This window comes from Canis lupus, chromosome 7 (assembly GCF_003254725.2).
Source record: "Canis lupus dingo isolate Sandy chromosome 7, ASM325472v2, whole genome shotgun sequence".
NCBI classification, from domain to species: Eukaryota; Metazoa; Chordata; class Mammalia; order Carnivora; family Canidae; genus Canis; species Canis lupus.
This window is the reverse complement of record NC_064249.1, coordinates 32,002,003-32,026,627: the sequence shown is the minus strand read 5'-3', so window position 1 is coordinate 32,026,627 and position 24,625 is coordinate 32,002,003. Positions and strand designations below refer to the sequence as shown.

Below are 24,625 nucleotides of genomic sequence, written 5' to 3'. Positions count from 1 at the left end.
TGTCTTATTCCTTCTGAAATGGTGAAGATATGGTTGTGCCTGGGGTGATGCTGGGAGCAAGGTCCTGAGGACCAAAAGCCAACATCTCAAGGAGGAGAGGAGAGGAGAGTATTGATCCCAAATACTGATGGTATCTTGCATCTGCTGGGGGTCTGGGCAAATGCTGGGAAGAAAAGAAAAGCCTTAGCTCTGCTGTGCTACTGAGAAACCAGCCTCTTGGACCATTCCTACGATCGCTGAAGTCCTGTTTGCTAGCAGAAAGGGTCTATAGGCAGAGAAATTGAGTAAAAATAGTTGGAGAGTCTGGGAAAGAATCTGTGGAGTCCTTTGAACTTTCATGCAATTTTTTCTATAGATTTGAAGTCAAGTGAAATTAAAAAGTTAAAAACATGCATACACAAACACATGCACGAGTGCACATAGTCTATAAACCAAGCCAACAAAAGTGGACTCAGCCTGCCAATACTGACAGGACCAGCATGAATTCTGATTCCATAGGGAGCAGTGATTATTTGGGCTCTGTTTTTGCTGTTCATTTGATTTTCCTCAGATACAATTTCCCCAAATTGTACTGGGAAAAAGAGACAAAAGAAAGGCTGTGTTCTCTTAATCTGACACCAGGTGTCCGCTTCAAATGAACTTTCCTGAGAAAAATAAATTAAAATTAAAAACAATCTAAATTAATGAGAAAAAAACAAATTCTCTCTCAAACCCAGAAAGCTCTAGAAAATTTCTCCTTAGCTCTTCTATTTCCCCCAACAATTTTACATACCTTCTCACAATTAAAAACTGTATTTTTCAAAGCAAATTACATTTCATTATCATCAACTTCAATATAAAGACTATTTGCCAGTACATATTTTCAAATGTTAGAAGTTAGCCCTTTGAGAAATGAAAAGTTAAAGCAGCCATTGAGGAAATGAAACTCAAGTGTATTAATCTGGTGCCTGACTTGATGTAGCTGAAGGATTTTGAACTGAAACAACTCTCTACAGTCTTGCCTCCCACACCACCATATAATTAGTCCCAAAAAGGTACTTACTTATTTATTTTTAAAATATGATATCTCATTTTAAATTGCTAAAGTTTGTTCATTTTGTTTATTTTTTTACTTCCATTCAGTAGAGTTCAACTTGTTTTTAATTAGTAGCTTCCTCGAATCCTACCAATCTGAAAGACCCAGTTCCTTGCTATGTGATTATTTTCTGTATGTCAAACTTTACTTTCAATAATAACAGTAATTAACATATGTGCTTTATATATCAAAATATGCTAGTCTTTTTCCACATTATTTCATACAGCAGTGAATTTGACACCATTACCCTTACCTTCACTGTTTAGGAGAAGACACGCAGGCTAACCCAAGGGTTCCTTATCTTCCAAGAATATATAGCCCATGATCTTAACGATTTTGTATTCATGCTGTTTTGTTCTTTTCATATAGTAGTAACATTTTAAAACATAGCATAACTCTTTAAATAAGTGACTCACAAAAAGATTTTCTACATTCTAAAGAATGTGCCATAGATGGGGTTGTTTTAGGGAAAGAAGGATGCCCATTGCAACAGCTAAAGTTGAATGACTTCTGTCATAGAAATTATCAGAAAAAATCATGAATTGAGTGCTAAATTTGACCAGATTAAGATTGATGACTTCTTCTAATGTGCAAGTCTTTGATATTATGTTTCAGTAAAAATTAGGTTCAGAGTGGCTGACCTGTGTAGTTTGTGAAATGTTTACTAAGCTCAAATGGGATAATATTTGGAAAATGACAAAGTAGTCCACCATGTAAGAACTGCTATTATTATCTGTATTCTTTGAATTGCTTTACATCTTGAATGTGGTTTTTTTCTAGAGATTTTGGGGTTTAAGATTATTTATTTATTTATTTACTTACTTATTTTTTTATGAAATAGAGCATGGAGAGCTGGGGAGAAGCAGAGGGAGAAGCAGACTCTCTGCTGAGCAGGGACCCAATAGGGGGCTTGATCCCAGTACCCCAAGATCATGACCTGAGTCAAAGGCAGATGCTTAACCAACTGAACCACCACGGTGCCCCATTCGTAGAGGTTTTAATCTTTAATTTCATAATACAGAGCAAAGAAGAACAGTGGTAATAACAAAATGAGTCCTTTAGAAACTAAGTTCTTTTATTCTATGTCTAAAGCTCACATTCTGTTTAACTTTTTATTGTGGTAAGAATACTTACCATGAGATCAGATCTCTAGAGCTTGTTCATTTTCCTTAACTCAAATGTTATGCCTGATAATTAGCAAATCCTATTCCCCACCCCTACCCCTAGCCCCTGGAAACTATCATTCCACCAGTTCAATTCTGTGAATTTGACCATTTTAGATACTTCATAAAAGTGCGGTCATATAGTATTTGTTTTGCTGTGACTGGCTTATTTATGAATTTATTTCTACTTTATTTTATTTTTTGAGTATAATAGCTGATACACTATGTTATATTAGTTTCAGGTGTACAACTTGGTAATTTGACAAGTTTGCACATTATGCTGTATTCACAAGAATAGCTCCCATTTGTCCTATTACATCACTACTACAATATCATTGACCATATTCCTCATGTTCTGCTTTTTATTCCCATGACTTAATCATTCCATAACTGGAGGCCTGAATCTTCCTCAGCTCTTCACCCGTTTTGCCCAACCCCCCACCTTCCTCCTCTCTGACAGCCATCAGTTTGTTCTCTGTATTTATAGTGATGATTCTGCTTTTTATTTGTTTATTCATGTTTTTTAGATTCCACTTATGAGTGGAATCATATGGTATTTCTCTTTATCAGTCTAACTTATTTCACTTAGCTTGATACCCTCTAGATCCATCCATTTTGTCATAAATGTCAAGATCTCATCCTTTTAATGGAAGCTTAATATTCCATTGTGTATATATGCCACATTTTCCTTATCCATGGTTAAGTTGTTTCATGTCTTGGCTACTGTAAATAATGCTCCAATAAACATAGGGTGCATGTATCCCTTTGAATTAGTGTTGTTGTATTCTTTGCATAAATACCCAGTAGTAATTGCTGGATCATTGGGTAGTTATATTTTTAACTTTTGAGGAACCTCCATGCTATTTTCCTCAGTGGCTGCACCAGTTTGTATCCCCACCAGTAGCGCATGAAGATTCCTTTCTCTCTGCATCCTCACCAACACTTGTTGCTTGTCTTTTTTATTTTAGCCCTTTTAACAGGTCTGAGGTGATATTTGATTGTGGTTTTGATTTGCACTTCCCAGAGGATTAGTGATGTTGAACAACTTTTCATGTATCTGTTGGCCATCTGCATGTCCTCTTTGGAAAAATGTCTATTCAAGTCCTCTGCCCATTTTATTATAAGATTATTATTAGTTTTTTTTGGTATTGAGTTGTATGAATTCTTTATACATATTGGATTTTAACTTCTTATTGGATATATCACTTGCAAGTATCTTCTCCCTCCCTTTCAGTAGGGTGCTTTTTTATTTTTGATGGTTCCTTTTGCTGTGAAAAAAGCTTTTTATTTTAATGTAGTCTTAATAATTTGTTTTTGCTTTTGTTTCTCCTGCCTTAGGAGATTTATCTAGAAAAATGTTGCTATAGCTGATGACAGAGAAACTACTGCCTGTATTCTCTTCTAGAATTTTTATGATATCAGGTCACATGTTTAGGTCTTTAATCTATTTTTGCTTTATTTTTGTATATGGTACTAGAAAGTAGTCTGGTTTCATTCTTTTGCATGTATCTGTTTCCCCACCATCATTTATTGAAAAGACTGTCTTTCCCCCCCATTGTATATTCTTGCCTCCTTTGTCATAGATTAATTGATTTTGTAAATGTGGGTTTATTTCTGGCATCTCTATGCTATTCTGTTGATCTATGTGTCTATTTGTGCCAAGACCACACTCTTCTGATTACTATAGCTTTGTGATATATCTTGAAATCTGAAATTGTGATACCTCCAGCTTTGTTCTTTGTCATGATTGCTTTGACTATTCAAGGTCTTCCAAGATTCCATACAAATTTTAGTATTATTTGCTCTAATTTTTTCAAAAAATGCTGTTAGCATTTTGGTAGAGATCACATTGAATCTGCAAATTGCTTTGGTAATACAGATGTTTTGACAATATTAGTTCTTAAAATCATGAGCATGAATATCTTTCCATTTGTTTGTGTCATCTTCAATTTCTTTTATCAGTGTTTCATAGTTTTCAGAGTACAGGTCTTTCACTTCTTTCGTTAAGTTTATTCATAGGTATCTTAATCTTTTGCTGCAATTGTAAATGGTGTTGTTTTTAAATTTCTCTTTCTGCAACATCATTGTTAGTGTATAGAAATGCCACAAATTTCTACTTCTGTATCCTGCCACTTTACTGAATTCATTTGTTACTTCTAGTGACTTTTTGATGAGATCTTTAGGATTTTCTATGGATAGTATTATGTCATCTGTACATAGTGACAATTTAACTTCTTCTTTATCGATATGGATGCCTCTTATCTCTTTTTATGTCTTATTGCTGTGGCTAGGACATCCAGTACTATGTTGAATAGAAGTGGCAAGGGTAGACATCCTTGTCTTGTTTCTATCCTCAGGGACATCTTGAAGATGATGTTGGCTGTGAATTTTTCATCTATGGCCTTTATTGTGTTGAGGTGTATTCCTCTCCATTTGGTTGAGAGTGTTTATCATGAATGGATGTTGAATCTTGTCAAATGCTTTTTCTTAATCTATTGAAATTATTGAATTATTTTTATCCTTATTTTGTTGATGTGTTTGTCTGACATTGATTTGTGAATATTGAACTATCCTGAACCCACTTGATTATGATACACAATTTTTTAATGTATTGTGGTATGTGGTTGCTGATATTTTGTTGAAGACCTTTGCATGAATGTTCATCAGGGTTATTGGCCAATAGATATTTTTCTGTGATGTCCTTGTGCTGTTGTAGTATCAAGGTAATCCTGGCCTCACAGAATGTATTTGGAGATTTTTCTTCTTCTTCTTCTTCTTCTTCTTCTTCTTCTTCTTCTTCTTCTTCTTCTTCTTCTTCTTCTATTTTTTTGGAATAGTTTAAGGAGAATAGGTATTAATTCTTCTTTAAATGTCTGGTAGAATTCACCTGTGAATCCATCTGGTTCTGGACTTTTTATTCTTTGGAAGTTTTTTATTACTGATTCAGTTTCATTAATTGTAAATGATCCATTCAGGTTTTCTCTTTCCTTCTGGCTCAGTTTCAGAAGACTGTATGTTTCTAAGATCGTATCCATTTCTTCTAGGTGGTCTGGCTGATTTAACAGCATAATGACCTCTGGGTTCATCCATGTTGCCATATATCGCAGGATGTTTTTTCTTTCAGGCTGAATAGTATCCTGTCACATGTATTTACTACAATTTATTTTCCTTCCTTTGTCAGGGGACATTTAGGTTGTTTCCATACCTTAACCATTGTGAATAGTGCTGCAGCAGTTAACATGAGAGTACGGATATCTCTTGTAGATTCTGATTTTAGTTATTTTAGATAAATACTCAGAAGTGAGGTTACTGTGTTTTTTGGTAGTTCTATTTTTAATTTTTAGGGAAATGTCCATACTGTTTTCCATAATGGCAGCACCATTTTGCATTCCTATCGATAGTGTGCAAGGATTTCCAATCTCTAACCACAAATTATCTGAAAGGGAAATTAGGAAAATAATCCCAGGACACACAGAAAGAACAAAATACTTAGGAATAAACTTTAAAAAGGAGATGAAGGACTTGTATATCGAAAACTACAAAATATTGATGATAAAAATTAAACAAGACACAGACAAATGGAAAGACATACCATGTTCATGGATTGAATGACTTTATATTGTTAAAAATCCACATGCTTTTGAAAATCAAAAACTGATTCATGAGATGTATTATAGTGTCCTGTAATTCAGTTGTTTTCTCTTAACTCTGCTGTACCTTAAACATCCAGGTGAGGAAAATGCAGAGAGGCACAGTTTTTTTACTTGTCTTTGAATGTTTATACGTCAAAATGGAGATAAGTTTGAAACAAAATTATAAATGCAGAGGCAGAGGAGCTTGCTCATATTGCCTTCTCGAAAACTGAACCTTTGTAAGTTCCCAGTGTACTCCTGCTTTTTAAATACTCAACCCCCATAAAATCTGGAAGCAATATATTATTAGCCATATATACTTACCAAGCAACTACTTAAATTTCAAGAGAAAAACATTTGAGCTAAATTTTATTGTACCAGAATTTTTTCTTTTAAGTCTAACTGAAGAGTTAGACCATATGTTTCTGGCTCAATTAATGCATGATAATAATGATAGTTAATGACCTATTGGTCTGAAAGTTATAGGTACTAGTAGTCTCAAACACGCACACACAGAGAGACACAATATACCAAACATGGTAAATAAAACTCATTTTATATATTTAACATGAGTAGCGTTCAAAAATAAATATTATATATAATCTATGATTTCTCTCATTTATTTATTCATTCATTCATGAAGTATTCATTAAGCACATAGTAGGTAACAGAAAAATTCAGTCTCTGGTGATAATATTAAACAAAGCAGACAAAGTATATTTGAGGAGCTTACTTTTGGTAGAGAAAAAATAAACAAATATAATATACAAGAATATTCCAGATAGAGGCAAGTGCACTTAAAAACAGGGTGATATGGTTAGGAGGGTTGAAGACCAAGTAGTCCAGTAAAGGCCTCTCTCAGACCAGAATAGAGTACTGGGGAAAGAAGTAGCAGTCAGTCCAAAGGGAAGAAACTGACACATGTGAGGAATAGGAAGAAGGCCAGTGAGGTTGGAGTGAAGTGAGCAGAGGCAAAGAGATACCAAACAGATTTGGAAAGGTAGACAGAAGCCATTATGTAGCAGAGAGTTTGCCTTTTATCTGAAATATGGTGAGAAGTATGCAGAAGTTTGAAGAGGAGCATGATGACATGGCTATAGTTTTAAATGGCCAGTAAGACTGCTGTACAGAGAACAATTTGGGAGTCGGAAGAAGAAAGCAAGAAAGGATTGATATAGAGAAATCAAAAGGCTGCTGAGAGAGTCCAGTGGGAGATAATAGCAACTTGGACCAGGTTGGTGGCACAAGGAGAGCAGATAAGTTCAAGATGTGTTTGGAGGTAAAGTGCACAAGACTTGCTGTTGAATGACGTGGGAAATAAGGGAAAGTGAGGGGTCACTGATGACTTCCAGGTCATGACATGAACATCCTGGTGGATGCTGATGGCCTTTGCTGCAAAGGCAATGAATAATGGAGTGAGGGAGGTGAGAGGAGCTCTTGGCTTGTCAGTGCCCTTTCTGAGCAACTGAACTAAAACTAGTGCTGTATCTGGAAGGCTTTCCCCACAGGTGGCTGGTATAGAGCAGGGTGCATGATTGTTCACTTGCAGAATTTGGGGCAGACACTCCTGTAAGATGCCCAGTCTCTCACTGCACATATATTTTCCTCCCACCCCTGAGAGCACAGAATGAATCACCTTCTCCCTTTCCCTGTGTCTTCCTGTATCTCAGAACTCCAGACAAATGTCTCATGTCATCTACTCTTATCCACTCAGTTATAGCTTGTAGAATATTTACGTCCTGATAAACTTTCCAGGAGATATCATGAGAACTTGTTTGCACTTCCTTTGTCATCATTCTTATACTTCCTTCCTCACATATCCAAACTTTTCATCATTCTATCCAAAACTTAGCCAAGAATAAACTCCTAAACTTATGCCCAAAGAATTTGTTAAAATAGCTACATTCTAACTTGGGTAGTTTGTTTGGCTCATTCGCTAAGATGTAAGATACTGTGTTCAAGAAGTATTTGTCTAGTTTCCTGACCGCTGTCAGAACCCAAGTAACAGATAAGAAGATGATGGGGTGGTGCTTGGGGGCAAGGACACTGAGAGCAGCAAAACTGACAACTGACAGGCAGAAGGCAGAGGCATTTTAAAAATGGCATAAAATGACAAAAAAGCTCAAAAAACATTGAATTAGGGCCATCTAGCCTCATAGACATACCATCTTAAGGATGGCACAGTGTCATTCTCAATAATGACCTTGAATCAATAAGAAAAGATTGCATTGCTTTGGATATAATTATGTAAGAATGTAGAAATGTGTGGGAATTACTTTAAAAGATCATTTTTTAGTGATGAAAACAAAATTGAGTTTTGGCTCTTAGTGATAAATATGTAATCTGGAAAATAACTTTATAGGAACTTCTCCTTTCTGACACCACTAGATAAATAAAATACTTATCTTTTCCTACTTTTGGAAATCAAATTTTATGCAACAGAGTGTGTCTTTGAAATTCATCTTCTTTATAGAGGTCTTGCTGAGCTGAAGTGTGTGTTACAGACAGCCTTTCTCTGTGTGTCTGGCCTGGAAAAGGAAGTATGCTTTTTTTTCCATTTGGGAACATATGGCTTAGCCTCCCTTATCCTTTGTAATGCAAGGCTATTGAATTCAAGGCCACTTGCAATATCCACTGATTTTCATGAACTTGTTATTTTCTACTTGTCCCACTGTTATTTGTTATAACAATTATTATAAGCCTTTTGAACTTATTGTGAGTTACTCATATTATTAGGAATTTTATTTGGTTCTCTTCACTGGTTACAGCATGCTATTAAATCACCAGTACTAAAGATAGTAATATCTATAAAACCATTTTCATAAATTCAGTTAACTGACCCATTTTCCTACTTTTTGGCTCTTAACTTTTATGCTAGGGTAATTTCCATTGCCATTAGAGAGCTAGTTTAGGTTCATGCCCACATTTAACAAACACCTCAAGAATTAAAGTCAAAAGTTTTAAGGCATTTGATGATAATAAGCATATGTACCAGGAATCCCAAAATGTTGTTGCTGCTCACCTTCCCATGAGTGAGATCCGAGAGGAACAGTGACATAATGCAAACCCAAATGCCACTTCACTGAAGGTTACGGAAGTGCCCTAGATGCCAACCCAGGACTCCACAGTGTACAGCAAGTTGGAATGTGTGTTTTCAATCTTAGGGGGCTCTTTTATTTCGCCTAATTGAAAATCTTTGTATGTCCTCAAATTGTAACCAGCATAAAAAAAATAATAAAAAATCAACCACTTGTGTGAATGGCAGACCCAAGGGTAACAGAAAAGAAGGGTTCATGCATGCCTGCCTCAGAACTTTGTCACTTTCTGAAAGAGCTCATATTTTATTCAAGGTAAGTGTGACAACTCAACCTCTACCGAATGATTTTTTTAATTCCAAAGCAATTCTAATTGGGAATATTTTAACTATTTAAAAGCTGAACATGAAACAGAATTGCCAGAGATAACCAAGGAGCCATAACAAACTTACTCATTGTAGTCTTCTTGATAGCTTGTTGAGAACTGTGACAGTCTGGCTGTACTTGTGCCTGTGTGGCAGCTGCAAGTTTATAAAAAGGGACTATCACGGAAGGATGAACAGACAGTTACTAGATGTTAAGTGGAAGTAGTCTGATTTCAACCAGAGCTGATTAGGAGAGTCTGGTAGGATGCATTGGAGGAGAATTTAGAGAAGTGTAGTAGAGGCTCTGAGTGGGATGGCGCTCCACCAGGTTCTCCATAACTGACCATCAGATGTTGCTTTTTCCATTCAGTGATATGCTTATATTGCCAGTAGTGAAGTAAAATGTCAAAGACACAAAAGGATGGGCCAGAGACAGATTATCATACAAGCTTTAATGCTGTAATGTTCTGAGTCATGAATCTTGACAGTGACTGCATAGAGAGCTATATTCTAGTTGGACAACTTAGTAAAGATACTAAAATTGTATGTAAATGCAATCCAGGAGCCATCCTTGATTTTTCTCTTTGTTTACATCTGTTTCTTTCCCAAGCTTCTTCATCTCAATAAATGGTACCATCTCACCCAGTTGCCAATAACTAGGAATTGTGGTCGACTCTTTTCCTCCCACTGTGCTCCCTGACCCAGTCCATCAGCAAGTTGTATTGATTCTAGCTTCAAAATGCATCCCTCACCAGAGCAGTATCGTTGTTGCAATCAATGAAACTGCACAGACACATCTTTGTCATCAGGAGGCCATAATTTATTTACATTAGGATTCACTCTTATTATTGAACATTCAATGGCTTTAAACAAATGTATAATGATATGTATCCACCATTATAGTATCATACTGAATAGTTTCATTGCCCTAAATATTTTCTGTGCTCTGCCTACATCATCCATCCCTCTCCCTAACCCCTGGAAGCCACTGATCTTTTTACTATCTCCATACTTTTGCCTTTTCCAAAATGTCATATAATTGGAATCCTACAGTGTAGCCTTTCCAGACTGACTTCTTTCACTTCATAATATGCATTTGAGGTTTCTTCATGTCTTTTCATGGCTTAATTGCTTATTTCTTTTTAGCCCTAAATACTATTCATTGTGTTCCATACTACAGTTCATTTATCCATTCACATACTTTAGGACGTCACGTTCTGGCAATTATGAATTACTTATGTACAGAACCCGGTAATTACATGGCACATTTAGCACCACGTAATGAGGTTGAGGAGACAAGGGAGTACATGGGCCTGGGGTAATACTTTTACTGGGGTTGAGACTGGAGGCCTAAGGTTTCATCGGCTCCCTTTTTATTGATGAATTTAAAAGATAAAAAGAACAAGAATTTAAAGCCCTGGAAGAGAAAGACCAAAAATAAAACAAAAACAAGTAACCAAGGTTATCAGTTGTTGAAATCAATCAAGATCTCTAAAACAAAGGAACTTCAGTGTGGGAGGCAGCCTGCCTCTTGAGTGGAGTAGCTGAAGCTGTGTTTCTTTGAGATAGCAGGTCTTTGAAGTGGGTGCCTCTTTGAAATGGTTGCTCAGTCATCAAAGCCTGAATCAAGCATTTGCATTACAAAAAAAAAAAAAGAAGAAGAAAAAACACCAGTCTCTGGCTTCCAGTACAGGGCTGTACCATTTTGCATTCCCACCAACTAAGAATGAGAGTTCTTGTTGCTTCATATGCCCTGCAGCATCTGATGTTGTCAGGGCTCTAGATCCTGGCTGTTCTATTAAGTGTGTAGTGGTATTTCGACTTTGTTTTAATTTGCAATTCTCTAATGACCCATAATATATAACATCTCTTCATACACCTCTGCCATCTATATATCTTCTTCAGTGAGGTGACTGTTGAGAACCTTTACCCATTTTTTTTCCTTTTACCCATTTTTTAATTGGGTTGTTCATCTTCTCATTGTTTAGGGTTATTTTTTTTAATATTTTATTTATTTATTCATGAGAGACATAGAGAGAGGCAGAGCCATAGGCAGAGGGAGAAGCAGGCTCCTGTGGGGAGCCTGATGTGGGACTCCATCCCAGGACCCAGGGATCATGACCTAAGCCAGAGGCAGACACTCAACCACTGAGCCACCCAGGCATCCCTCATTGTTGAGTTCTAAGAGGTTTTTTTTGTATATTTGGGGTAACAGTCTTCATCGAATGCACCATTTGTAAATGTTTTTTTCCCAGTGTGGCTTGCCTTTCATAGCACAGAAGTTTTTAATTTTAATGAAGTCCAACTTATCAATAATTTCTCTCATGAATCACCAAACTTGAGGTCACCTAGATTTTCTCTTATGCTTATCTTCTCGTAGGGTTATAGTTTAGCATTTACATTTAAGTCTGTGATCCATCTTGAGTTAATTTTTGTGAAAGGCACAGTGAGTTTTTAAAAATATAAATCATATCAAGTCACTTACATTATGACCTCCACTTATCTTTAGACTTAAACTGAAATCCTTACCATGGGCTGCAATTTCTACCTGGCCTGACCACTATCCACAGCTCCAAGATGTCATGGTACATTTCTCTCCCTTTTGCTGCCAGAGCCTTCCTTCTGTCTGTGGACTCTCAGAATTCATTCACAGCTTGTACTAAAGCAGAATTACATAATCCAGAATCTGTGCCCAGCAAATAAGGTTGATTAGTAACCAAATGAGTAAATATTATAGAGGAGGTTGAATGGAAAAAATTTTGGAGCAGTTTCCTTCAACAACTTCCTTTGCATGGAGCATTTAGTAAGCCTCAATGACCCGAGGACAGAAATAAAAGCATCAATTCAATGTTTAAAAATTATCCTGAGATAAAACACTCTAAAATCTGTAATCACTTTATGTAAGGGTAAGGAATCATTTTCACTGAAGTACAATACATTGAAAATTGAACTTTTAAAACTTGTACTGTGTTAGTTACAAAATGACAAATCTTTTCCAGTAACTTAATCTCATTTGAATTAATAATTATTCAAAATATCTCAATATTCAATATTCAAAAGATTAATTTTCCCAGATCACATCTTTTTTCTAATTTCCAGGAATATGTGTATCTCTTATTATCAGTTCTGTCTGCCACCTCATTCTTAAATCTGCATTCATTTATCATTTAGGACATTGTTTGCACCAATTCACTTCAGCCACTGGGGCTGAATTCAAGAGAGTGGTTCTCTATTATTGTGTCTTCATGCCGCTCCTCACTCAAGAGTCCTCAACTTTCCCAAGTTATCCTGAGCACAGAGTGCCCTCTGCCACAACTAATAATGGCATTTTGCCATGATGGGAACTGAATAGTATTCAGATTCTTTTAAGTAAAATATCAATGATGAAACCAAATTTTCAGCTCTGGTTCGCAATTCATTAAGACACTTACATGAGCACTATGACAGTAATATTTCTCAGTAATATCCTTTTGTTACTTCAGGAATGGATTCCAAGGCATTAAACTCTACTTTTTAATAAATAGGGTTACAGTAATGTCACAATACAGCCTAATTCTGTTGAAAATAAATACACCTTTGAATGACTAGAATAACTTGCGATTCTTTTCTAGGCTAATGTAAATATTACTTCATTATTATTCCTTAAATTGAACAATACTATGAACTTAATATTATATCTGGCCAGTAGCACATATTTGAACATTTTTATTGAGTGCTTACTTGGTAATGGTAATGTTATTTATTTCTCTTTGGGAAGCTGTGTTTAGTAGTACAGAAAACCAATTTAGGTATAACACTTCACATGGATCTGGTGCCAGCTAGTGGTACCTGTTATATATGCCTTAAAAAGATGACTGCCTTTTTAAAATAACCAAAGACCACATGGTCTTATTGAGATAAAATTTGCTCAAATACCAAAAATATATATTTATCTTCCATGTTGGTGGGAACCAAGAGGATGTACATAATAATGGAAGTATGAAATGTTCTGTTGAATAATGCCCATGCCAACTTCTCTCCAATCCTGTGCTCCCATATTGTGATGATTCACATTTTGTCATGCTTATTAGAAGATTGTGCATTCATCCTTGTATTTCACCATTGGTCACAAGATCTGGCAATTAGATGCAGAAATAAACATTTCTTGAATAAAAAATAAATGGTCTTTTTTTTCTCCAGGTCATGTCTTCTCTTTCCTCTATATCATATCCTCATTATTCCCACTCCTTAACATGTAGAAGAAGATCTCTATAATCTGTCTCACCATACTTGGCTCTTGAATCAATAACAGCTTAAAGAATTTCAGTGTTTCCTAATGGACTGAAGCTTACAGATGGAAGGCTGCAAGGAAATGGAAATCTAATAGGAAATGAAAACATTTTAATGTTGCTTTAATGTTTTCCTGACATTATCTTTGTTACATCTAGATCATGGTTGTGAATCCTGGCTGCATATCAAAATCACTGGGGGTCTTTTTAAAAATATTCATTCCCTGACCAACCACAGAAAAATTAAATCAGATTATCAGATATTGATCAGTTTGATGCTGGGGTAGCTAAAGTGAATTGCTGAGTGTCAGTTAGTAAATACACCCCACCCAGGTAAGTGCTCTTCCTCCTATATTGCCAAGCAGACCATAGTGCTAAACCAGCTATTTCTATTTAGATATGCAAACCAAATTTGTGATTTATTTAACATTTTAGTGCAGTGTGTGTGTGTGTGTGTGCACATGCATGTGTTTATGTGTTTGTGGTTGTATATTTCATATGCAACATATGTAGGAAAAAAATCAGGAAAAAAAGGCTTTCCTTACTTACTCCTTTATCCCTTACACTCCTATAGTGGCATTTTGCCCCAATGGCTGTGCTATCAGGACAGGGCACTTTAAGAAAATGCCCTATATCCTCCCTATCCAGAGAGTGAACCCCCTTGCCTGCCAGTGGAGAACAGCTTATTTCTGGAATCACGCCAGTGTTACCTTTTTGCCCCTATGCCTTGCACAACATCCCAACTGCGTGAAAGTCTTTTCCACATTTGTAGTTTCTCTGAAATCACTTTCAATTATATCTGATGTTTTAATGATCTTGCAATCTGTGGGGGAAAAAAATAGAGAAACTGAGCAGAGTTGTACAACATAATACTTTTTACTAGCACCAGAGATCCCTATATCTAGTACCAAAACTTGAAAGTTAATGAAACACAATCCACATTAACCACTACCTTGCAGTCACTTCTAAAGACTAAATGATGTCTAAGGACCTTTCCAGATATAAGGTCTCCTGTATTCTTGTATCTCCTTTCTTCTTTTTTTTCCTGATTTATCATCTCCATCTCTCTCCCACCACCCCCCTCCTCCCCTTCCCCTTCTCCCTCTTCTTCTCTTCACCCTCACCATCTCTCTCTTCTTCCTCCTTTCCTCCTCCCCTCTCCTCCTCCAAATACAAAAACAAAGCTTTATAGCTCTGTGTTTCTGTGCAATAGAACAATACATCCAACGAAAAGATACTTTTGAGGTTGTCAGAGAACCAGTAGCAGGCTGCCCACACTCCGATTCTATGTATGGAAAACAAATATTCCCCTGATTTCATGAATCATTGTAAAAAAAATTCATTTTGGGACTTAGCTGGGCCAACAGATTGTATTTTTCCAACTTGGGAAGCAAACAGCTTTTTAATAACAGTGTCACCTCACATAGAAGGGCACTGTGAGCAGGGCTGTGTGCGGGTACCAGCTGGGCTATGATCCACTTGGTCTTTGGACACCCTTGATATGAGTCTGTTGGGTTGGCAACTACTAATGTCAATACCCACTTTCACAGGCAAAGACCATACATTTCTTTTCCTATTTTTCTGGAAGTTTTTCGAGAATATTATCTGAAGTCCTTTTTATGCAAAGAGTGAATGTATAGTATATATATTTTTACTGGCTCTGCTGAGAGGGTGGTTGTAGCCATTTAGAAAGAATAGTCAGGTACATGGATGGCACATCATTAATGCATGCATCAAAAACCTCACCACCAAAGATTCCTTTGTTTCTCTGTTTTTCCATTTCTAGCCTGGATGTGTAAATACCACTGAAGTGGACATTAAGAAGTCATCCAGAATGAGAAACCCACACAAAACACGGAAGGTAGTATCCACGTTTGCTGCGCTGATCTTGGTATGGGTTGCACTGCTTGGAGGACAACAGTCATAAAAACCTTCTCCCGCTTCCTGGAGTATCTTTTAGCATCTTCCCCTGCTTGTCCTTGTTCTTGGCTGGAAGAAAATCTGGGAGCTTAAGATTTTCTGTCGGTCTGTCTGTCCTGAGAAAGAACGCCCATCATGGTTCTCCAGTACATGCAGGTCCCAGGGCAGGCGGGTGGCTGTGATGGAGGGCAAGGATACCAAGGGCTCCTCCTCTCACCATCGGAGGGAAGGATCATCAGTTAAGAAAGGCTTCTCTTTCAGAGCCCAGGGGATGAGGAAACACAGATGGGGATTATCTGAGAAAAAGTGATATTGATGAAAGAATGGTATTTTTTGGAGAAAATTATGAGGGGGAAAAGGGACATCATAAAGGTGTATAACTACAGAGTTTGTGTGAGGATCCCCTTTTAACACCAGAATTTTGTGTCACAACATAAGATAGTGATTATATGTTTGTTTGGGGTCTGCTATGTGAGAGAATACATAACAAATAAACAAACAAAAAGCTATCCAGAATTCAGTGGCATTTTAAATAATCTGTTAAAAATACACACCAATAGTACTTCTATATTTTTTTAAAGTAACACATACACACAGAAGGCATTTTTATTCATTCCATGGAAAACACTTGATGCACATCAGTATTTCTGGGCTGAGGACAAAGACCAAGGTTGGCACCTCTGGATTAAAGCATTCCACAAAGTTCAAGACCTTCCTTTTCATGGCTTTTTCCTTATGTAGCATTAGAGTTTTCCAATAGACACTAAACGTTTTTTGTAGTCTTATTTCTTGTTGTCTTTTTCTTATATCCCTAGAAATATAAACATCATGTTTCAGAGGCCCCAATATAGCCAAGTACCTTTTCTTTCTTTGAGGCAGTTTACCTTGATGTCAGGATAAAGAACCCACAGGAAAAGTGCCACAGAACCCTCTCAGGTGCAGTGCTTCAAAGCTTTTGCCTCTAGGAGCTCTCTCAGAGAAAGAACAGGTTTGTTGTCCCTGCTCTTCTGTGACTGGCCTCATGCAATTCCTACCATCCTCTGTACACAGCATAGCCTGAGTGCCCTGGGGACTGGCTTTGTGCTGTGGAACAGCCTTCAGAGCTGCAATCAGCTCTCCAAAAAGCACATTCAGCCACCCATCACTACTTCTAAATTTTGAAGAATTATTTTTCATAATACCTTACTTTGTGTCAGGTTTTCCCAGCAGAAGAGAATATATGCTCTGACTCAGAAGAGAAAGCACATGGATGGACAGATAGGACTTAAAGATAAGAAAGCCAAAAAAAAAAAAAAAAAAAGATAAGAAAGCCATCATTTACACTGTGTTCTTAACTCTACACAAGATTGATATCTTACCATTGCCACATATGGCATCATGCTTTTTGAAAGCTTAAAAAGCATTAATGAGCAATGCTGTGCTTCGCATATCATCAGCCCTCACTTAACGATGGGAAAACACTAGGCCTAGCAAGGTGAAATGCTGTAGAGGTGGAATCACAGAGTTCTGTCTCAGTTGTGGTCTAATTTCATATGAATCAATAATGGTAGAACTACAGGACCTAGCTACAGAGCTCTATAACCTAAAATTACCAGAGAAAAACAAATATTCTGAAGAATACTACAGCAAGTAGCATGTATGCCCTTGTTTTCAACAATTAAAGAATGCTTGGTTTTCTTTGTTTTGTTTTATTTTGTTTTTACTTTTATATATATAGCTTCTCTGAGAAATATTGAATTTACTAGAATCTTCACAAATAATATTATTTTACTTAGAAGGCTCTAGGACTCTAAGTCACATACTGGTTTATCTTGTAGAATTATGGCCACTACTACATTAGCTCATATTTGGTTACTATTGAAATTACCCATCCAATTAGATTTAACAAGTCTCTACTTTATGCCAAGTATGTACTGGTTTTTAGATATCTGATGGTAAATGGAACAGGGATGACCTTGCTTGCACAACTTATGGTCTAATGAGAATCCACACATTGAACAAGTAGACAAATGTCTATACATGTATCACCACGTAATTGTGTTAAGTGGTATATATTAATCTGCCCAAGCAACCATAACAAAATGCCACAACTTGGATGGCTTACATAATGGGAATCTTTTTATTCACAGAAGTCCCAGATCAAGTTGGGTTTTTGGTGAGAGCCCCCTTTCTGGCCTGTACACAGCTACCACCTTGCTGTATCCTCACATGGCAGATAGAGCTCTGGTGTCTGTCCCTCTTATAAGGACACCATCTCCATAGGATTAGGTTTCTACCCTATGAGCTCTGTTAACTTTAATTACCTCCTTCTGGACTCCATCTCTATATACAGTCACATTGAGGATTTGGGCTTCGACATGAATTTCAGAGGGATGCAACTAAGTCCATAACATATTGTCAAGGGAAGTTGAATGATTTGGGATTCTAAATCACCACACCATTTCATTACCAAAAAACTACACGGTAAATAAGAAACTGTCCCATCATCCTCTGAAGCTTTCACAGTTCTGTCCTTGTGGAGTGGGCAATTCTGTGGGGTTGCAAGGCTTAGATAGAAATGGCAGAGGCCAGCCTATCACCTTTGGAAACTGTCTTTGCCTTCCACAGCTAATAGGCTGTGTCCTTTGCTCATTCTCTTAGTGGTATGACCATCCTCTGTTTTAAGCTACTGCTGGTAAGAAAGTGGAACCCATGGATTATAATTCATTTTTACAAATAGATGCTGCCCTTAGCAAAGAGAGCTGCTGTTCATTTCTTTGGCATTCAGTTGCAATAATATTTCTCATGATTATATATCTTAACAAGAATAAGGGACCCAGTAAATCCCTAAAGCAATAATCCATCACATGTACCTAAAGAATGTCAGGGATTAGAATGCTATATTTAATTGTTGCATTTCAAATATGTTTATCGAATATGTGAAGAGAAGGCTTAGAAGTACATCTGATTTGAGATATTTTTAAGTATTTAGGATTAGTCAGTTTTTAAATCTGTCTTTACTAAAATACAAAGAAGTAGGCGGAATGTATTTCCTTATATCTCTGTGAAGGAATGATAATATAGCATAGCCAGAAAGAAATCAGCCTAATATAGGCAAATTTCAAGTGGCACTGTGTACCTGATTTTCTCCAACCTGTTTCTGAAATTTTAATTATAATAGGTCAGGTTGTGTATTAGTCAGGTTTCCCCAAAGGGGTCAGGAGAGAAAGAGAGAGAGAGATAAAGATTTATTTTAAGAAATTGGCTCATGCAGTTTTAGAGGTTTGCCAAACGCCAAATCTGATGAGGTAGGGCAGTGGCTAGAGTCCCAGGGAAGAATTGGCATCTGCTGACAGAATTTTTTCTTGCTTGGAAGAGGTCTTTTGGTTCTCTTCAAGCCTTCAGGTAATTGGATGTGGCCCACCTACATTATGGAGGGCATTTGGCTTTATTCAAAGTCTGCTAATTTAAATTTTAATCTTATGCAAAATACATCCTCAAAGAAACATCCAGAATAATGTCTGATCAAATATCTGAGCATTGTGGTGCAGCCAGCTTGACACATATAATTAACCATCACAGGATAGATCCATCTGTAAGACAATAGTAGAGGAGCCCTAGGACAACACAAAACCTGAGGAAAATGAAAAATCATTTGTATATACATGACTAAACCCCCACTTTGGATTGTTTCCTATAACTTCAGAACCCATGTTTCAAAACAACAGTAAGCTGTTTCTTATTTCATTACTTTTCTTTTTTCTGTCACCTATTTAGGCATTAAGACACTTCATATTTTAGGTAATAGCTAATGTGCAGGTTCTGGAAAAACAGTTACGAAATTCATAATTAAATGTCTCTGTGTCCTGCTTTTAACCCAGTGGCTATAGCTGTTTATACATAAAAAGATTGTCATTTCCTTGCTTCTATATGCATAATGTGGAATTTTATTTTTAACAGAAGAAATTATTCATGTCTTAGATTAACACAAATGGGTTTTAAATAAGAAGTACAATTAAGTGACGGGCAAGAGATATTCTGCTCAAAATAGCAAAACTCAGGGCATATACTAAACTCTTGGGAGTTGGCAGAGGTAGAGTTAGCCCTCAGAGGTGATGGACCTAGGGACTCATCAGAGTTCTCTCTCACTTTCGCGTGCCCTCTTTTCTTGGCCCTGGCTCTGCATTGGCTTCTTCCACATGGCAGCAGATGTGGTCACAATCCATTCTCTAGTTGAGCTGAGAAATCCAGAAGAAAGAGAAATATCCCCTCCCTCCACCACCAGTTGAAAAAATCCCAGAGATTTCACTCCATATAGAAAGGCATAAAAGCTTCCTGCACTCTTTACTTTCTGTTTTAAAGCCCTCTCTCCCACCAAAGATAAAAGTAGGAGACCATTTTCTTAGACTTCTCCTAAGATGTGAAGGGAAATCATATTGAACAGGTTTATGTAGAAAGTCAGATCTGTTTCATTTTATGAATAACTTACCCAGTATTCATTTGGATGGTATCCTATGTGAAAAAAAGCTGTTTTGGGCACGTTGAATTTGAATAAATGGACATATTCATCAAGTCAAAGCATCTTGATTAATAACTAGCTTTGCTAACAACTCAAAATGGATCCCAATTGGTTATTTTCCCCCACAGAGACAATGTCATGTCTCTTCCTCTCCAGTCCTATCTGTTGCTAGCTCTACTCCACCCAACATTGTAATATATTTCCTTTTTCAAAAAAGATTCAAAGCCTTTTACATTTCAAATGATCCTCATAACTTGTCTGCCAGAATAGGATCAATTTCCTTACCTCCTTTGTCCATAAAATAAGTCATGTACATAAAACTTTATTAAACATGGCCATTTGCACTATGGCCAAGAACCAAAGTTAAAAGCTATCACTGGTCCCTAGAAAATGAAAGGCACTCTGACTGATGAAAGAGAGAACTCTTGTTTACCTGCATGTATGATAAAGAAACATGTAGGAAACTCCACAATAACTTCAGAGCCAGTAAGCTGCTAGAAGACTGTTTTAAACACCACTTCCCAGGGATTTAAATCTTACATAGACTGTCATGAGCCTATGTGCTATGCATGCTTACTGAATCAAAGAAATGTAGAAACATAAGATAGCTTATAGATCATTTTACTTCCATGATACCATAAAATGCAGTATTTTTCTAGCAGTCATTTTAATTCTTTTTAGTCTTAACCTAAAAACTTACTGTTAAAACAGTCAGCTATCTTACCTTATAAGCATTTTTTACATGAGTGTAGATTCTTATTAAGAACTTTAAGTAATTAGGGTACCTGGGTTACTCAATGGTTGAGCATCAGCCTTTGGCTCAGGTCATGATCCCAGGGTCCTGGGATCGAATCCCCTGAAGGGAGCCTGCTTCTCCCTCTGCCTATGTCTCTGCCTCTTTATGTGTCTCTCATGAATAAATAAGTAAAATCTTAAAAAAAAAAAAAGAACTTTAGGTAATTAAACTAAGGTAGAAAAGAATGCAGTGTTCAAGCCATAGAGTCCTTTTATTTTCTTTATCAAAAATTAATGACTAGATGGTATGAGCACTCGGTGTTATGCTATATATTGGCAAATTGAACTCCAATAAAAAATAAATAAATAAATAAATAAATAAATAAATAAATAAATAAATCAACTGAAAAATTGTAGACATTGGAAAATGTCTACAGTTATTGAATAATTGGTTATCTTCTACTTGCCTAATTTTTAAGTCAACCTCAACTGTTCCTTCAGAGTTCAAAGTTCAAATATGACTATTAGTAGTTCACATAGGCCTTTTGTTTCTTTGGTGAAATTTAAGTCTCCTTGTACTTCAGGCCCTATGCTCCTATTATCATCTTCCTTCATAACACTTAGCATAGTTTTAATCATGTGTTTATTTGTGTGATTATTTGTGTAACATGCTTCCCCTCCACTAAGTTGTGAGTTCCAATGGAGGAGAAAACATATCTATCTTTATTTACTTCTATATCCCTAATGCTCAGCATTATATCCAGCATATAGTAGGTGTTCAATAGATGTTGAATGAATAAATGAAAGAACAAAGAATATCTGAACCATTCAGTTCAATCCTATTAGTAATTAATTCACAGCATATGTGCTGCTTATTGGGTTGAAATGGTTGCCTTGTACCAGAACCTGCTTTCACAGAGGTTGAGGCTAGGTCAAGAGGGGGCGGATTGATAGGCTTAGTAAAGATAGTCTAAATTGGATGATTCAGGTAAGTTGAAGCCAAGTCAAAATCTATTGAAGAAAGCCTAAGAACAAAGTAATGGGGAGTTACAAGGGAAAAACCAAATCTGTCTAAAGGGCCCAGGTATAGATCCGAGAGGTGAACATTAAGAAAAGATAGAATCTGAGCGAAAATAGGTCCAGAACAGAATATATTTGAATTTAGAGAATTAAATTGGCTCAGTTAAGCATCTGGATCTACCTTCTTCTGATTTCAAGAGTTTCTTCCAAACCTATCTGGTAACTTTAATTTTGTGGGCTCATAAAGTTTTATTATGTCCTTATCTTTCATCTTCATGTCCAAAAAGCCCTCTGTAGCTCATATCAAATCCTTTATTTTAAAATAATAATTCTTTGATATTAAAAAGTTATTTGGCTTCTCCCTTAAGTTGACAGATGTCTCACCCTCAGTTAAAAATTGTTTTGTCTCTTTAAGTCTCCAGATCTTTATTTATACTTACTAAGCAAAGGTCTTTAAAAAAAAATTATTTATTTGAGAGAGAGCTGGAACAGGAGGAGTGGCAGAGGGAGAGGGTGAAGCAGACTTCCCACTGAGCAGGGAGCTCAACTCCGGGCTCCATCCCAGGCCCTGGGATCATGACCTGAGCCAAAGGCAGACACTTAACGGACTGAGCCATCCAGGTGCCTTTGTAATACATCTTTCTCAAAAAAGAACATTCCTAAGTAGTAGATTTGACCTTTTGACAAAATACAAAAGAAGCACTAGGGCATCAAGATTTCCAACGATATATAAAAACTTTGGGGCCCTTGTGTTTACAAAAGGCACCCCCAATGGTACTGAATGGCAAGGCCAGTATGAGTAGGAAAACAACCCAGTGCTGAGTTGGGAAAGTTGGAGCGCTCTGGGGTGTCTTTGATCACACTAGCAGAGACTAATTCAACAATGGAACTATTAACTAGTCTCTTTCCTCAGTATCCCATTCTGTAAAACTCAAATTACTTTCATTTTCTTTTAGCTTATTACATTTTTATTCTATTCTATTTTACTCTAAAATCAATACCTATTAAATGTTATATAGTGTTGTTGTTCCCCAACTTAGGAGTCTCAGTCCATCCCCAAATCTTATTATCAGACTTACCATGTTCTTTCCACATAATCAGTTTTCTGTCACAGTTAATAATCTAACCACATATTTTTTCAAAGAGCTATGCTTCTATTTTATATTCATATGATATTTATGATAGCAGTGCCTTTGAATTTTAATGAGAAGTTTCATCAAATATGCAGCAAAGCTTTGAGTTACCTTGCTAAATATGTAACGCAAAATTACCTTTTAGAAAGTCTGTGACTATAAATGATATTTTGCCCTAATATATTTCTTTTTTATTTTAATATAGTCTGTCTATGGTTTACAAAATGACATTAGAAGTCACAGTCCTACCCACACACCCACACCAGAAACTAAACCTCCAACAGAAGATGAGTTACAACAACAGGTGGGTCTGCCTATAAAATGACCTGCCCATGGTTTCAGAGTAGTAGCTATGAAAACTACATGGTGAATGTCAATAGCAGAGATTTTTAAAAGGTTATTTGTATGGTTAACTGTTTCATAGAGAAGATTTGCAGTTAAAAGTTAGTGAAATCATTTAATTTTAAGATGTATCGATCAATCTATGGAGATGGTTTTCAAATCTCTTTACTCTTTAATTCCCCAACCAGTTTTTTAGAAGGATGTACACTGATGTTTAAGTATCACCATTTCAAGAGGTATTTTGTACTCTGGAGCTCGTCTTAAAGAATAAAAAGACAAGAAGCCAGTGACGTTAAGTCACATGCTTTACGAATGCTTCACAGAGTGCTTTTTCTTATTTTTCCAGAACTGCTCTCTATAAGCCTCTTGAGGTTTTCCCTCATTAACAGTGGTGTACAGTTATTATATACATCATTTCTTGTTTCACTAATTGATCACTAGTATTGGCTCAACTAATATTTCAAAGTAAACACCAGTGTCTCTATATCAAATAATAGTGAAATCTCTTAGTCAGCTTTGGTTATGGGGCTTTTTCCCCTTGAATTATTTTCCCCTGATATTTTATTGTGTTTATCAATAGTGCAATAATACTTTTTCTAGTATATTTATAATCACCATGAATGGAAAGTAATTTTGAAAGTTCTAAGTTTTCCATATGTGATTATACCTAGGTGAGTGTTTGTCCTGAAATGTTGATAAAATTATTCCTAAACACATAGCATTGATGTTTTCTTGGGCTAGTGGTAGGAAGTAGGATTTACTTTGAAATTATAGTACAAATAACAAATATACTTATTTTCTGAATTTAATATTTGGGGTGATTCTGATCTGGTCATTCATGATGAATAAATGTTTATAATCTCTACAATACATTTAAAATAAGGTTACATTTTGCAAAAGCACGCAGAATGCTCAAAATCATTGCTGTTCTAAAGTGATATTGGCTATGTTTATATTCAAACACTTGAATTTTCAGAGCCGTCTCATTTGATTTTTGAGACTTTGAAATTTTACTGACTTAGAACGTGTTCTTATTTAGAATTGTCCAGTCTGTCAGAAGTTAGAGTTGAAAATTATGAGAATGTCATTAATTATTTAACTACTTCTTTAACTCTTTTCAGATTAAATATTGGCAAATACAGTTAGATAGACATCGGTTAAAAATGTCAAAAGTTGCTGATAGGTAAGTATTTCAAGACTCCCATATAAATAAAATAATTTCATGTGACAGTCAAATGTGCTAAAAATGGAATCCTTTAAGAGAAATGTTATTTTGTTTTCCCTTTTCATACATAGAAAACTTCCAAAGAACTCTTCTGTTGTAGTTTAAATGACAGAATGATCATTTCTGTCTTCAATCTGTAGAGATCCAATCCTGCGCAACCAGAATCAGATACAGAAGATAATTCCAAGGAGTTGAATTTTTCACTCCTGAAAAA

At 36.3% G+C, this 24,625-nt stretch overlaps 1 protein-coding gene across 7 annotated transcripts in view; it reads left to right on the top strand.

Moving 5' to 3' along the window:
• RGS7 (regulator of G protein signaling 7) overlaps positions 1-24,625 on the top strand; it is a 581,011-nt gene that overhangs the window by 526,865 nt on the left and 29,521 nt on the right. For all 7 annotated transcript variants that reach the window (XM_025430511.3, XM_025430510.3, XM_049112368.1 and 4 more), the window contains 3 exons: positions 15,325-15,399; positions 23,050-23,148; positions 24,308-24,369. In XM_025430511.3, coding sequence (XP_025286296.1) covers positions 15,325-15,399; positions 23,050-23,148; positions 24,308-24,369 — 236 coding nt within the window. The remainder of the gene's footprint in view (positions 1-15,324; positions 15,400-23,049; positions 23,149-24,307; positions 24,370-24,625) is intronic.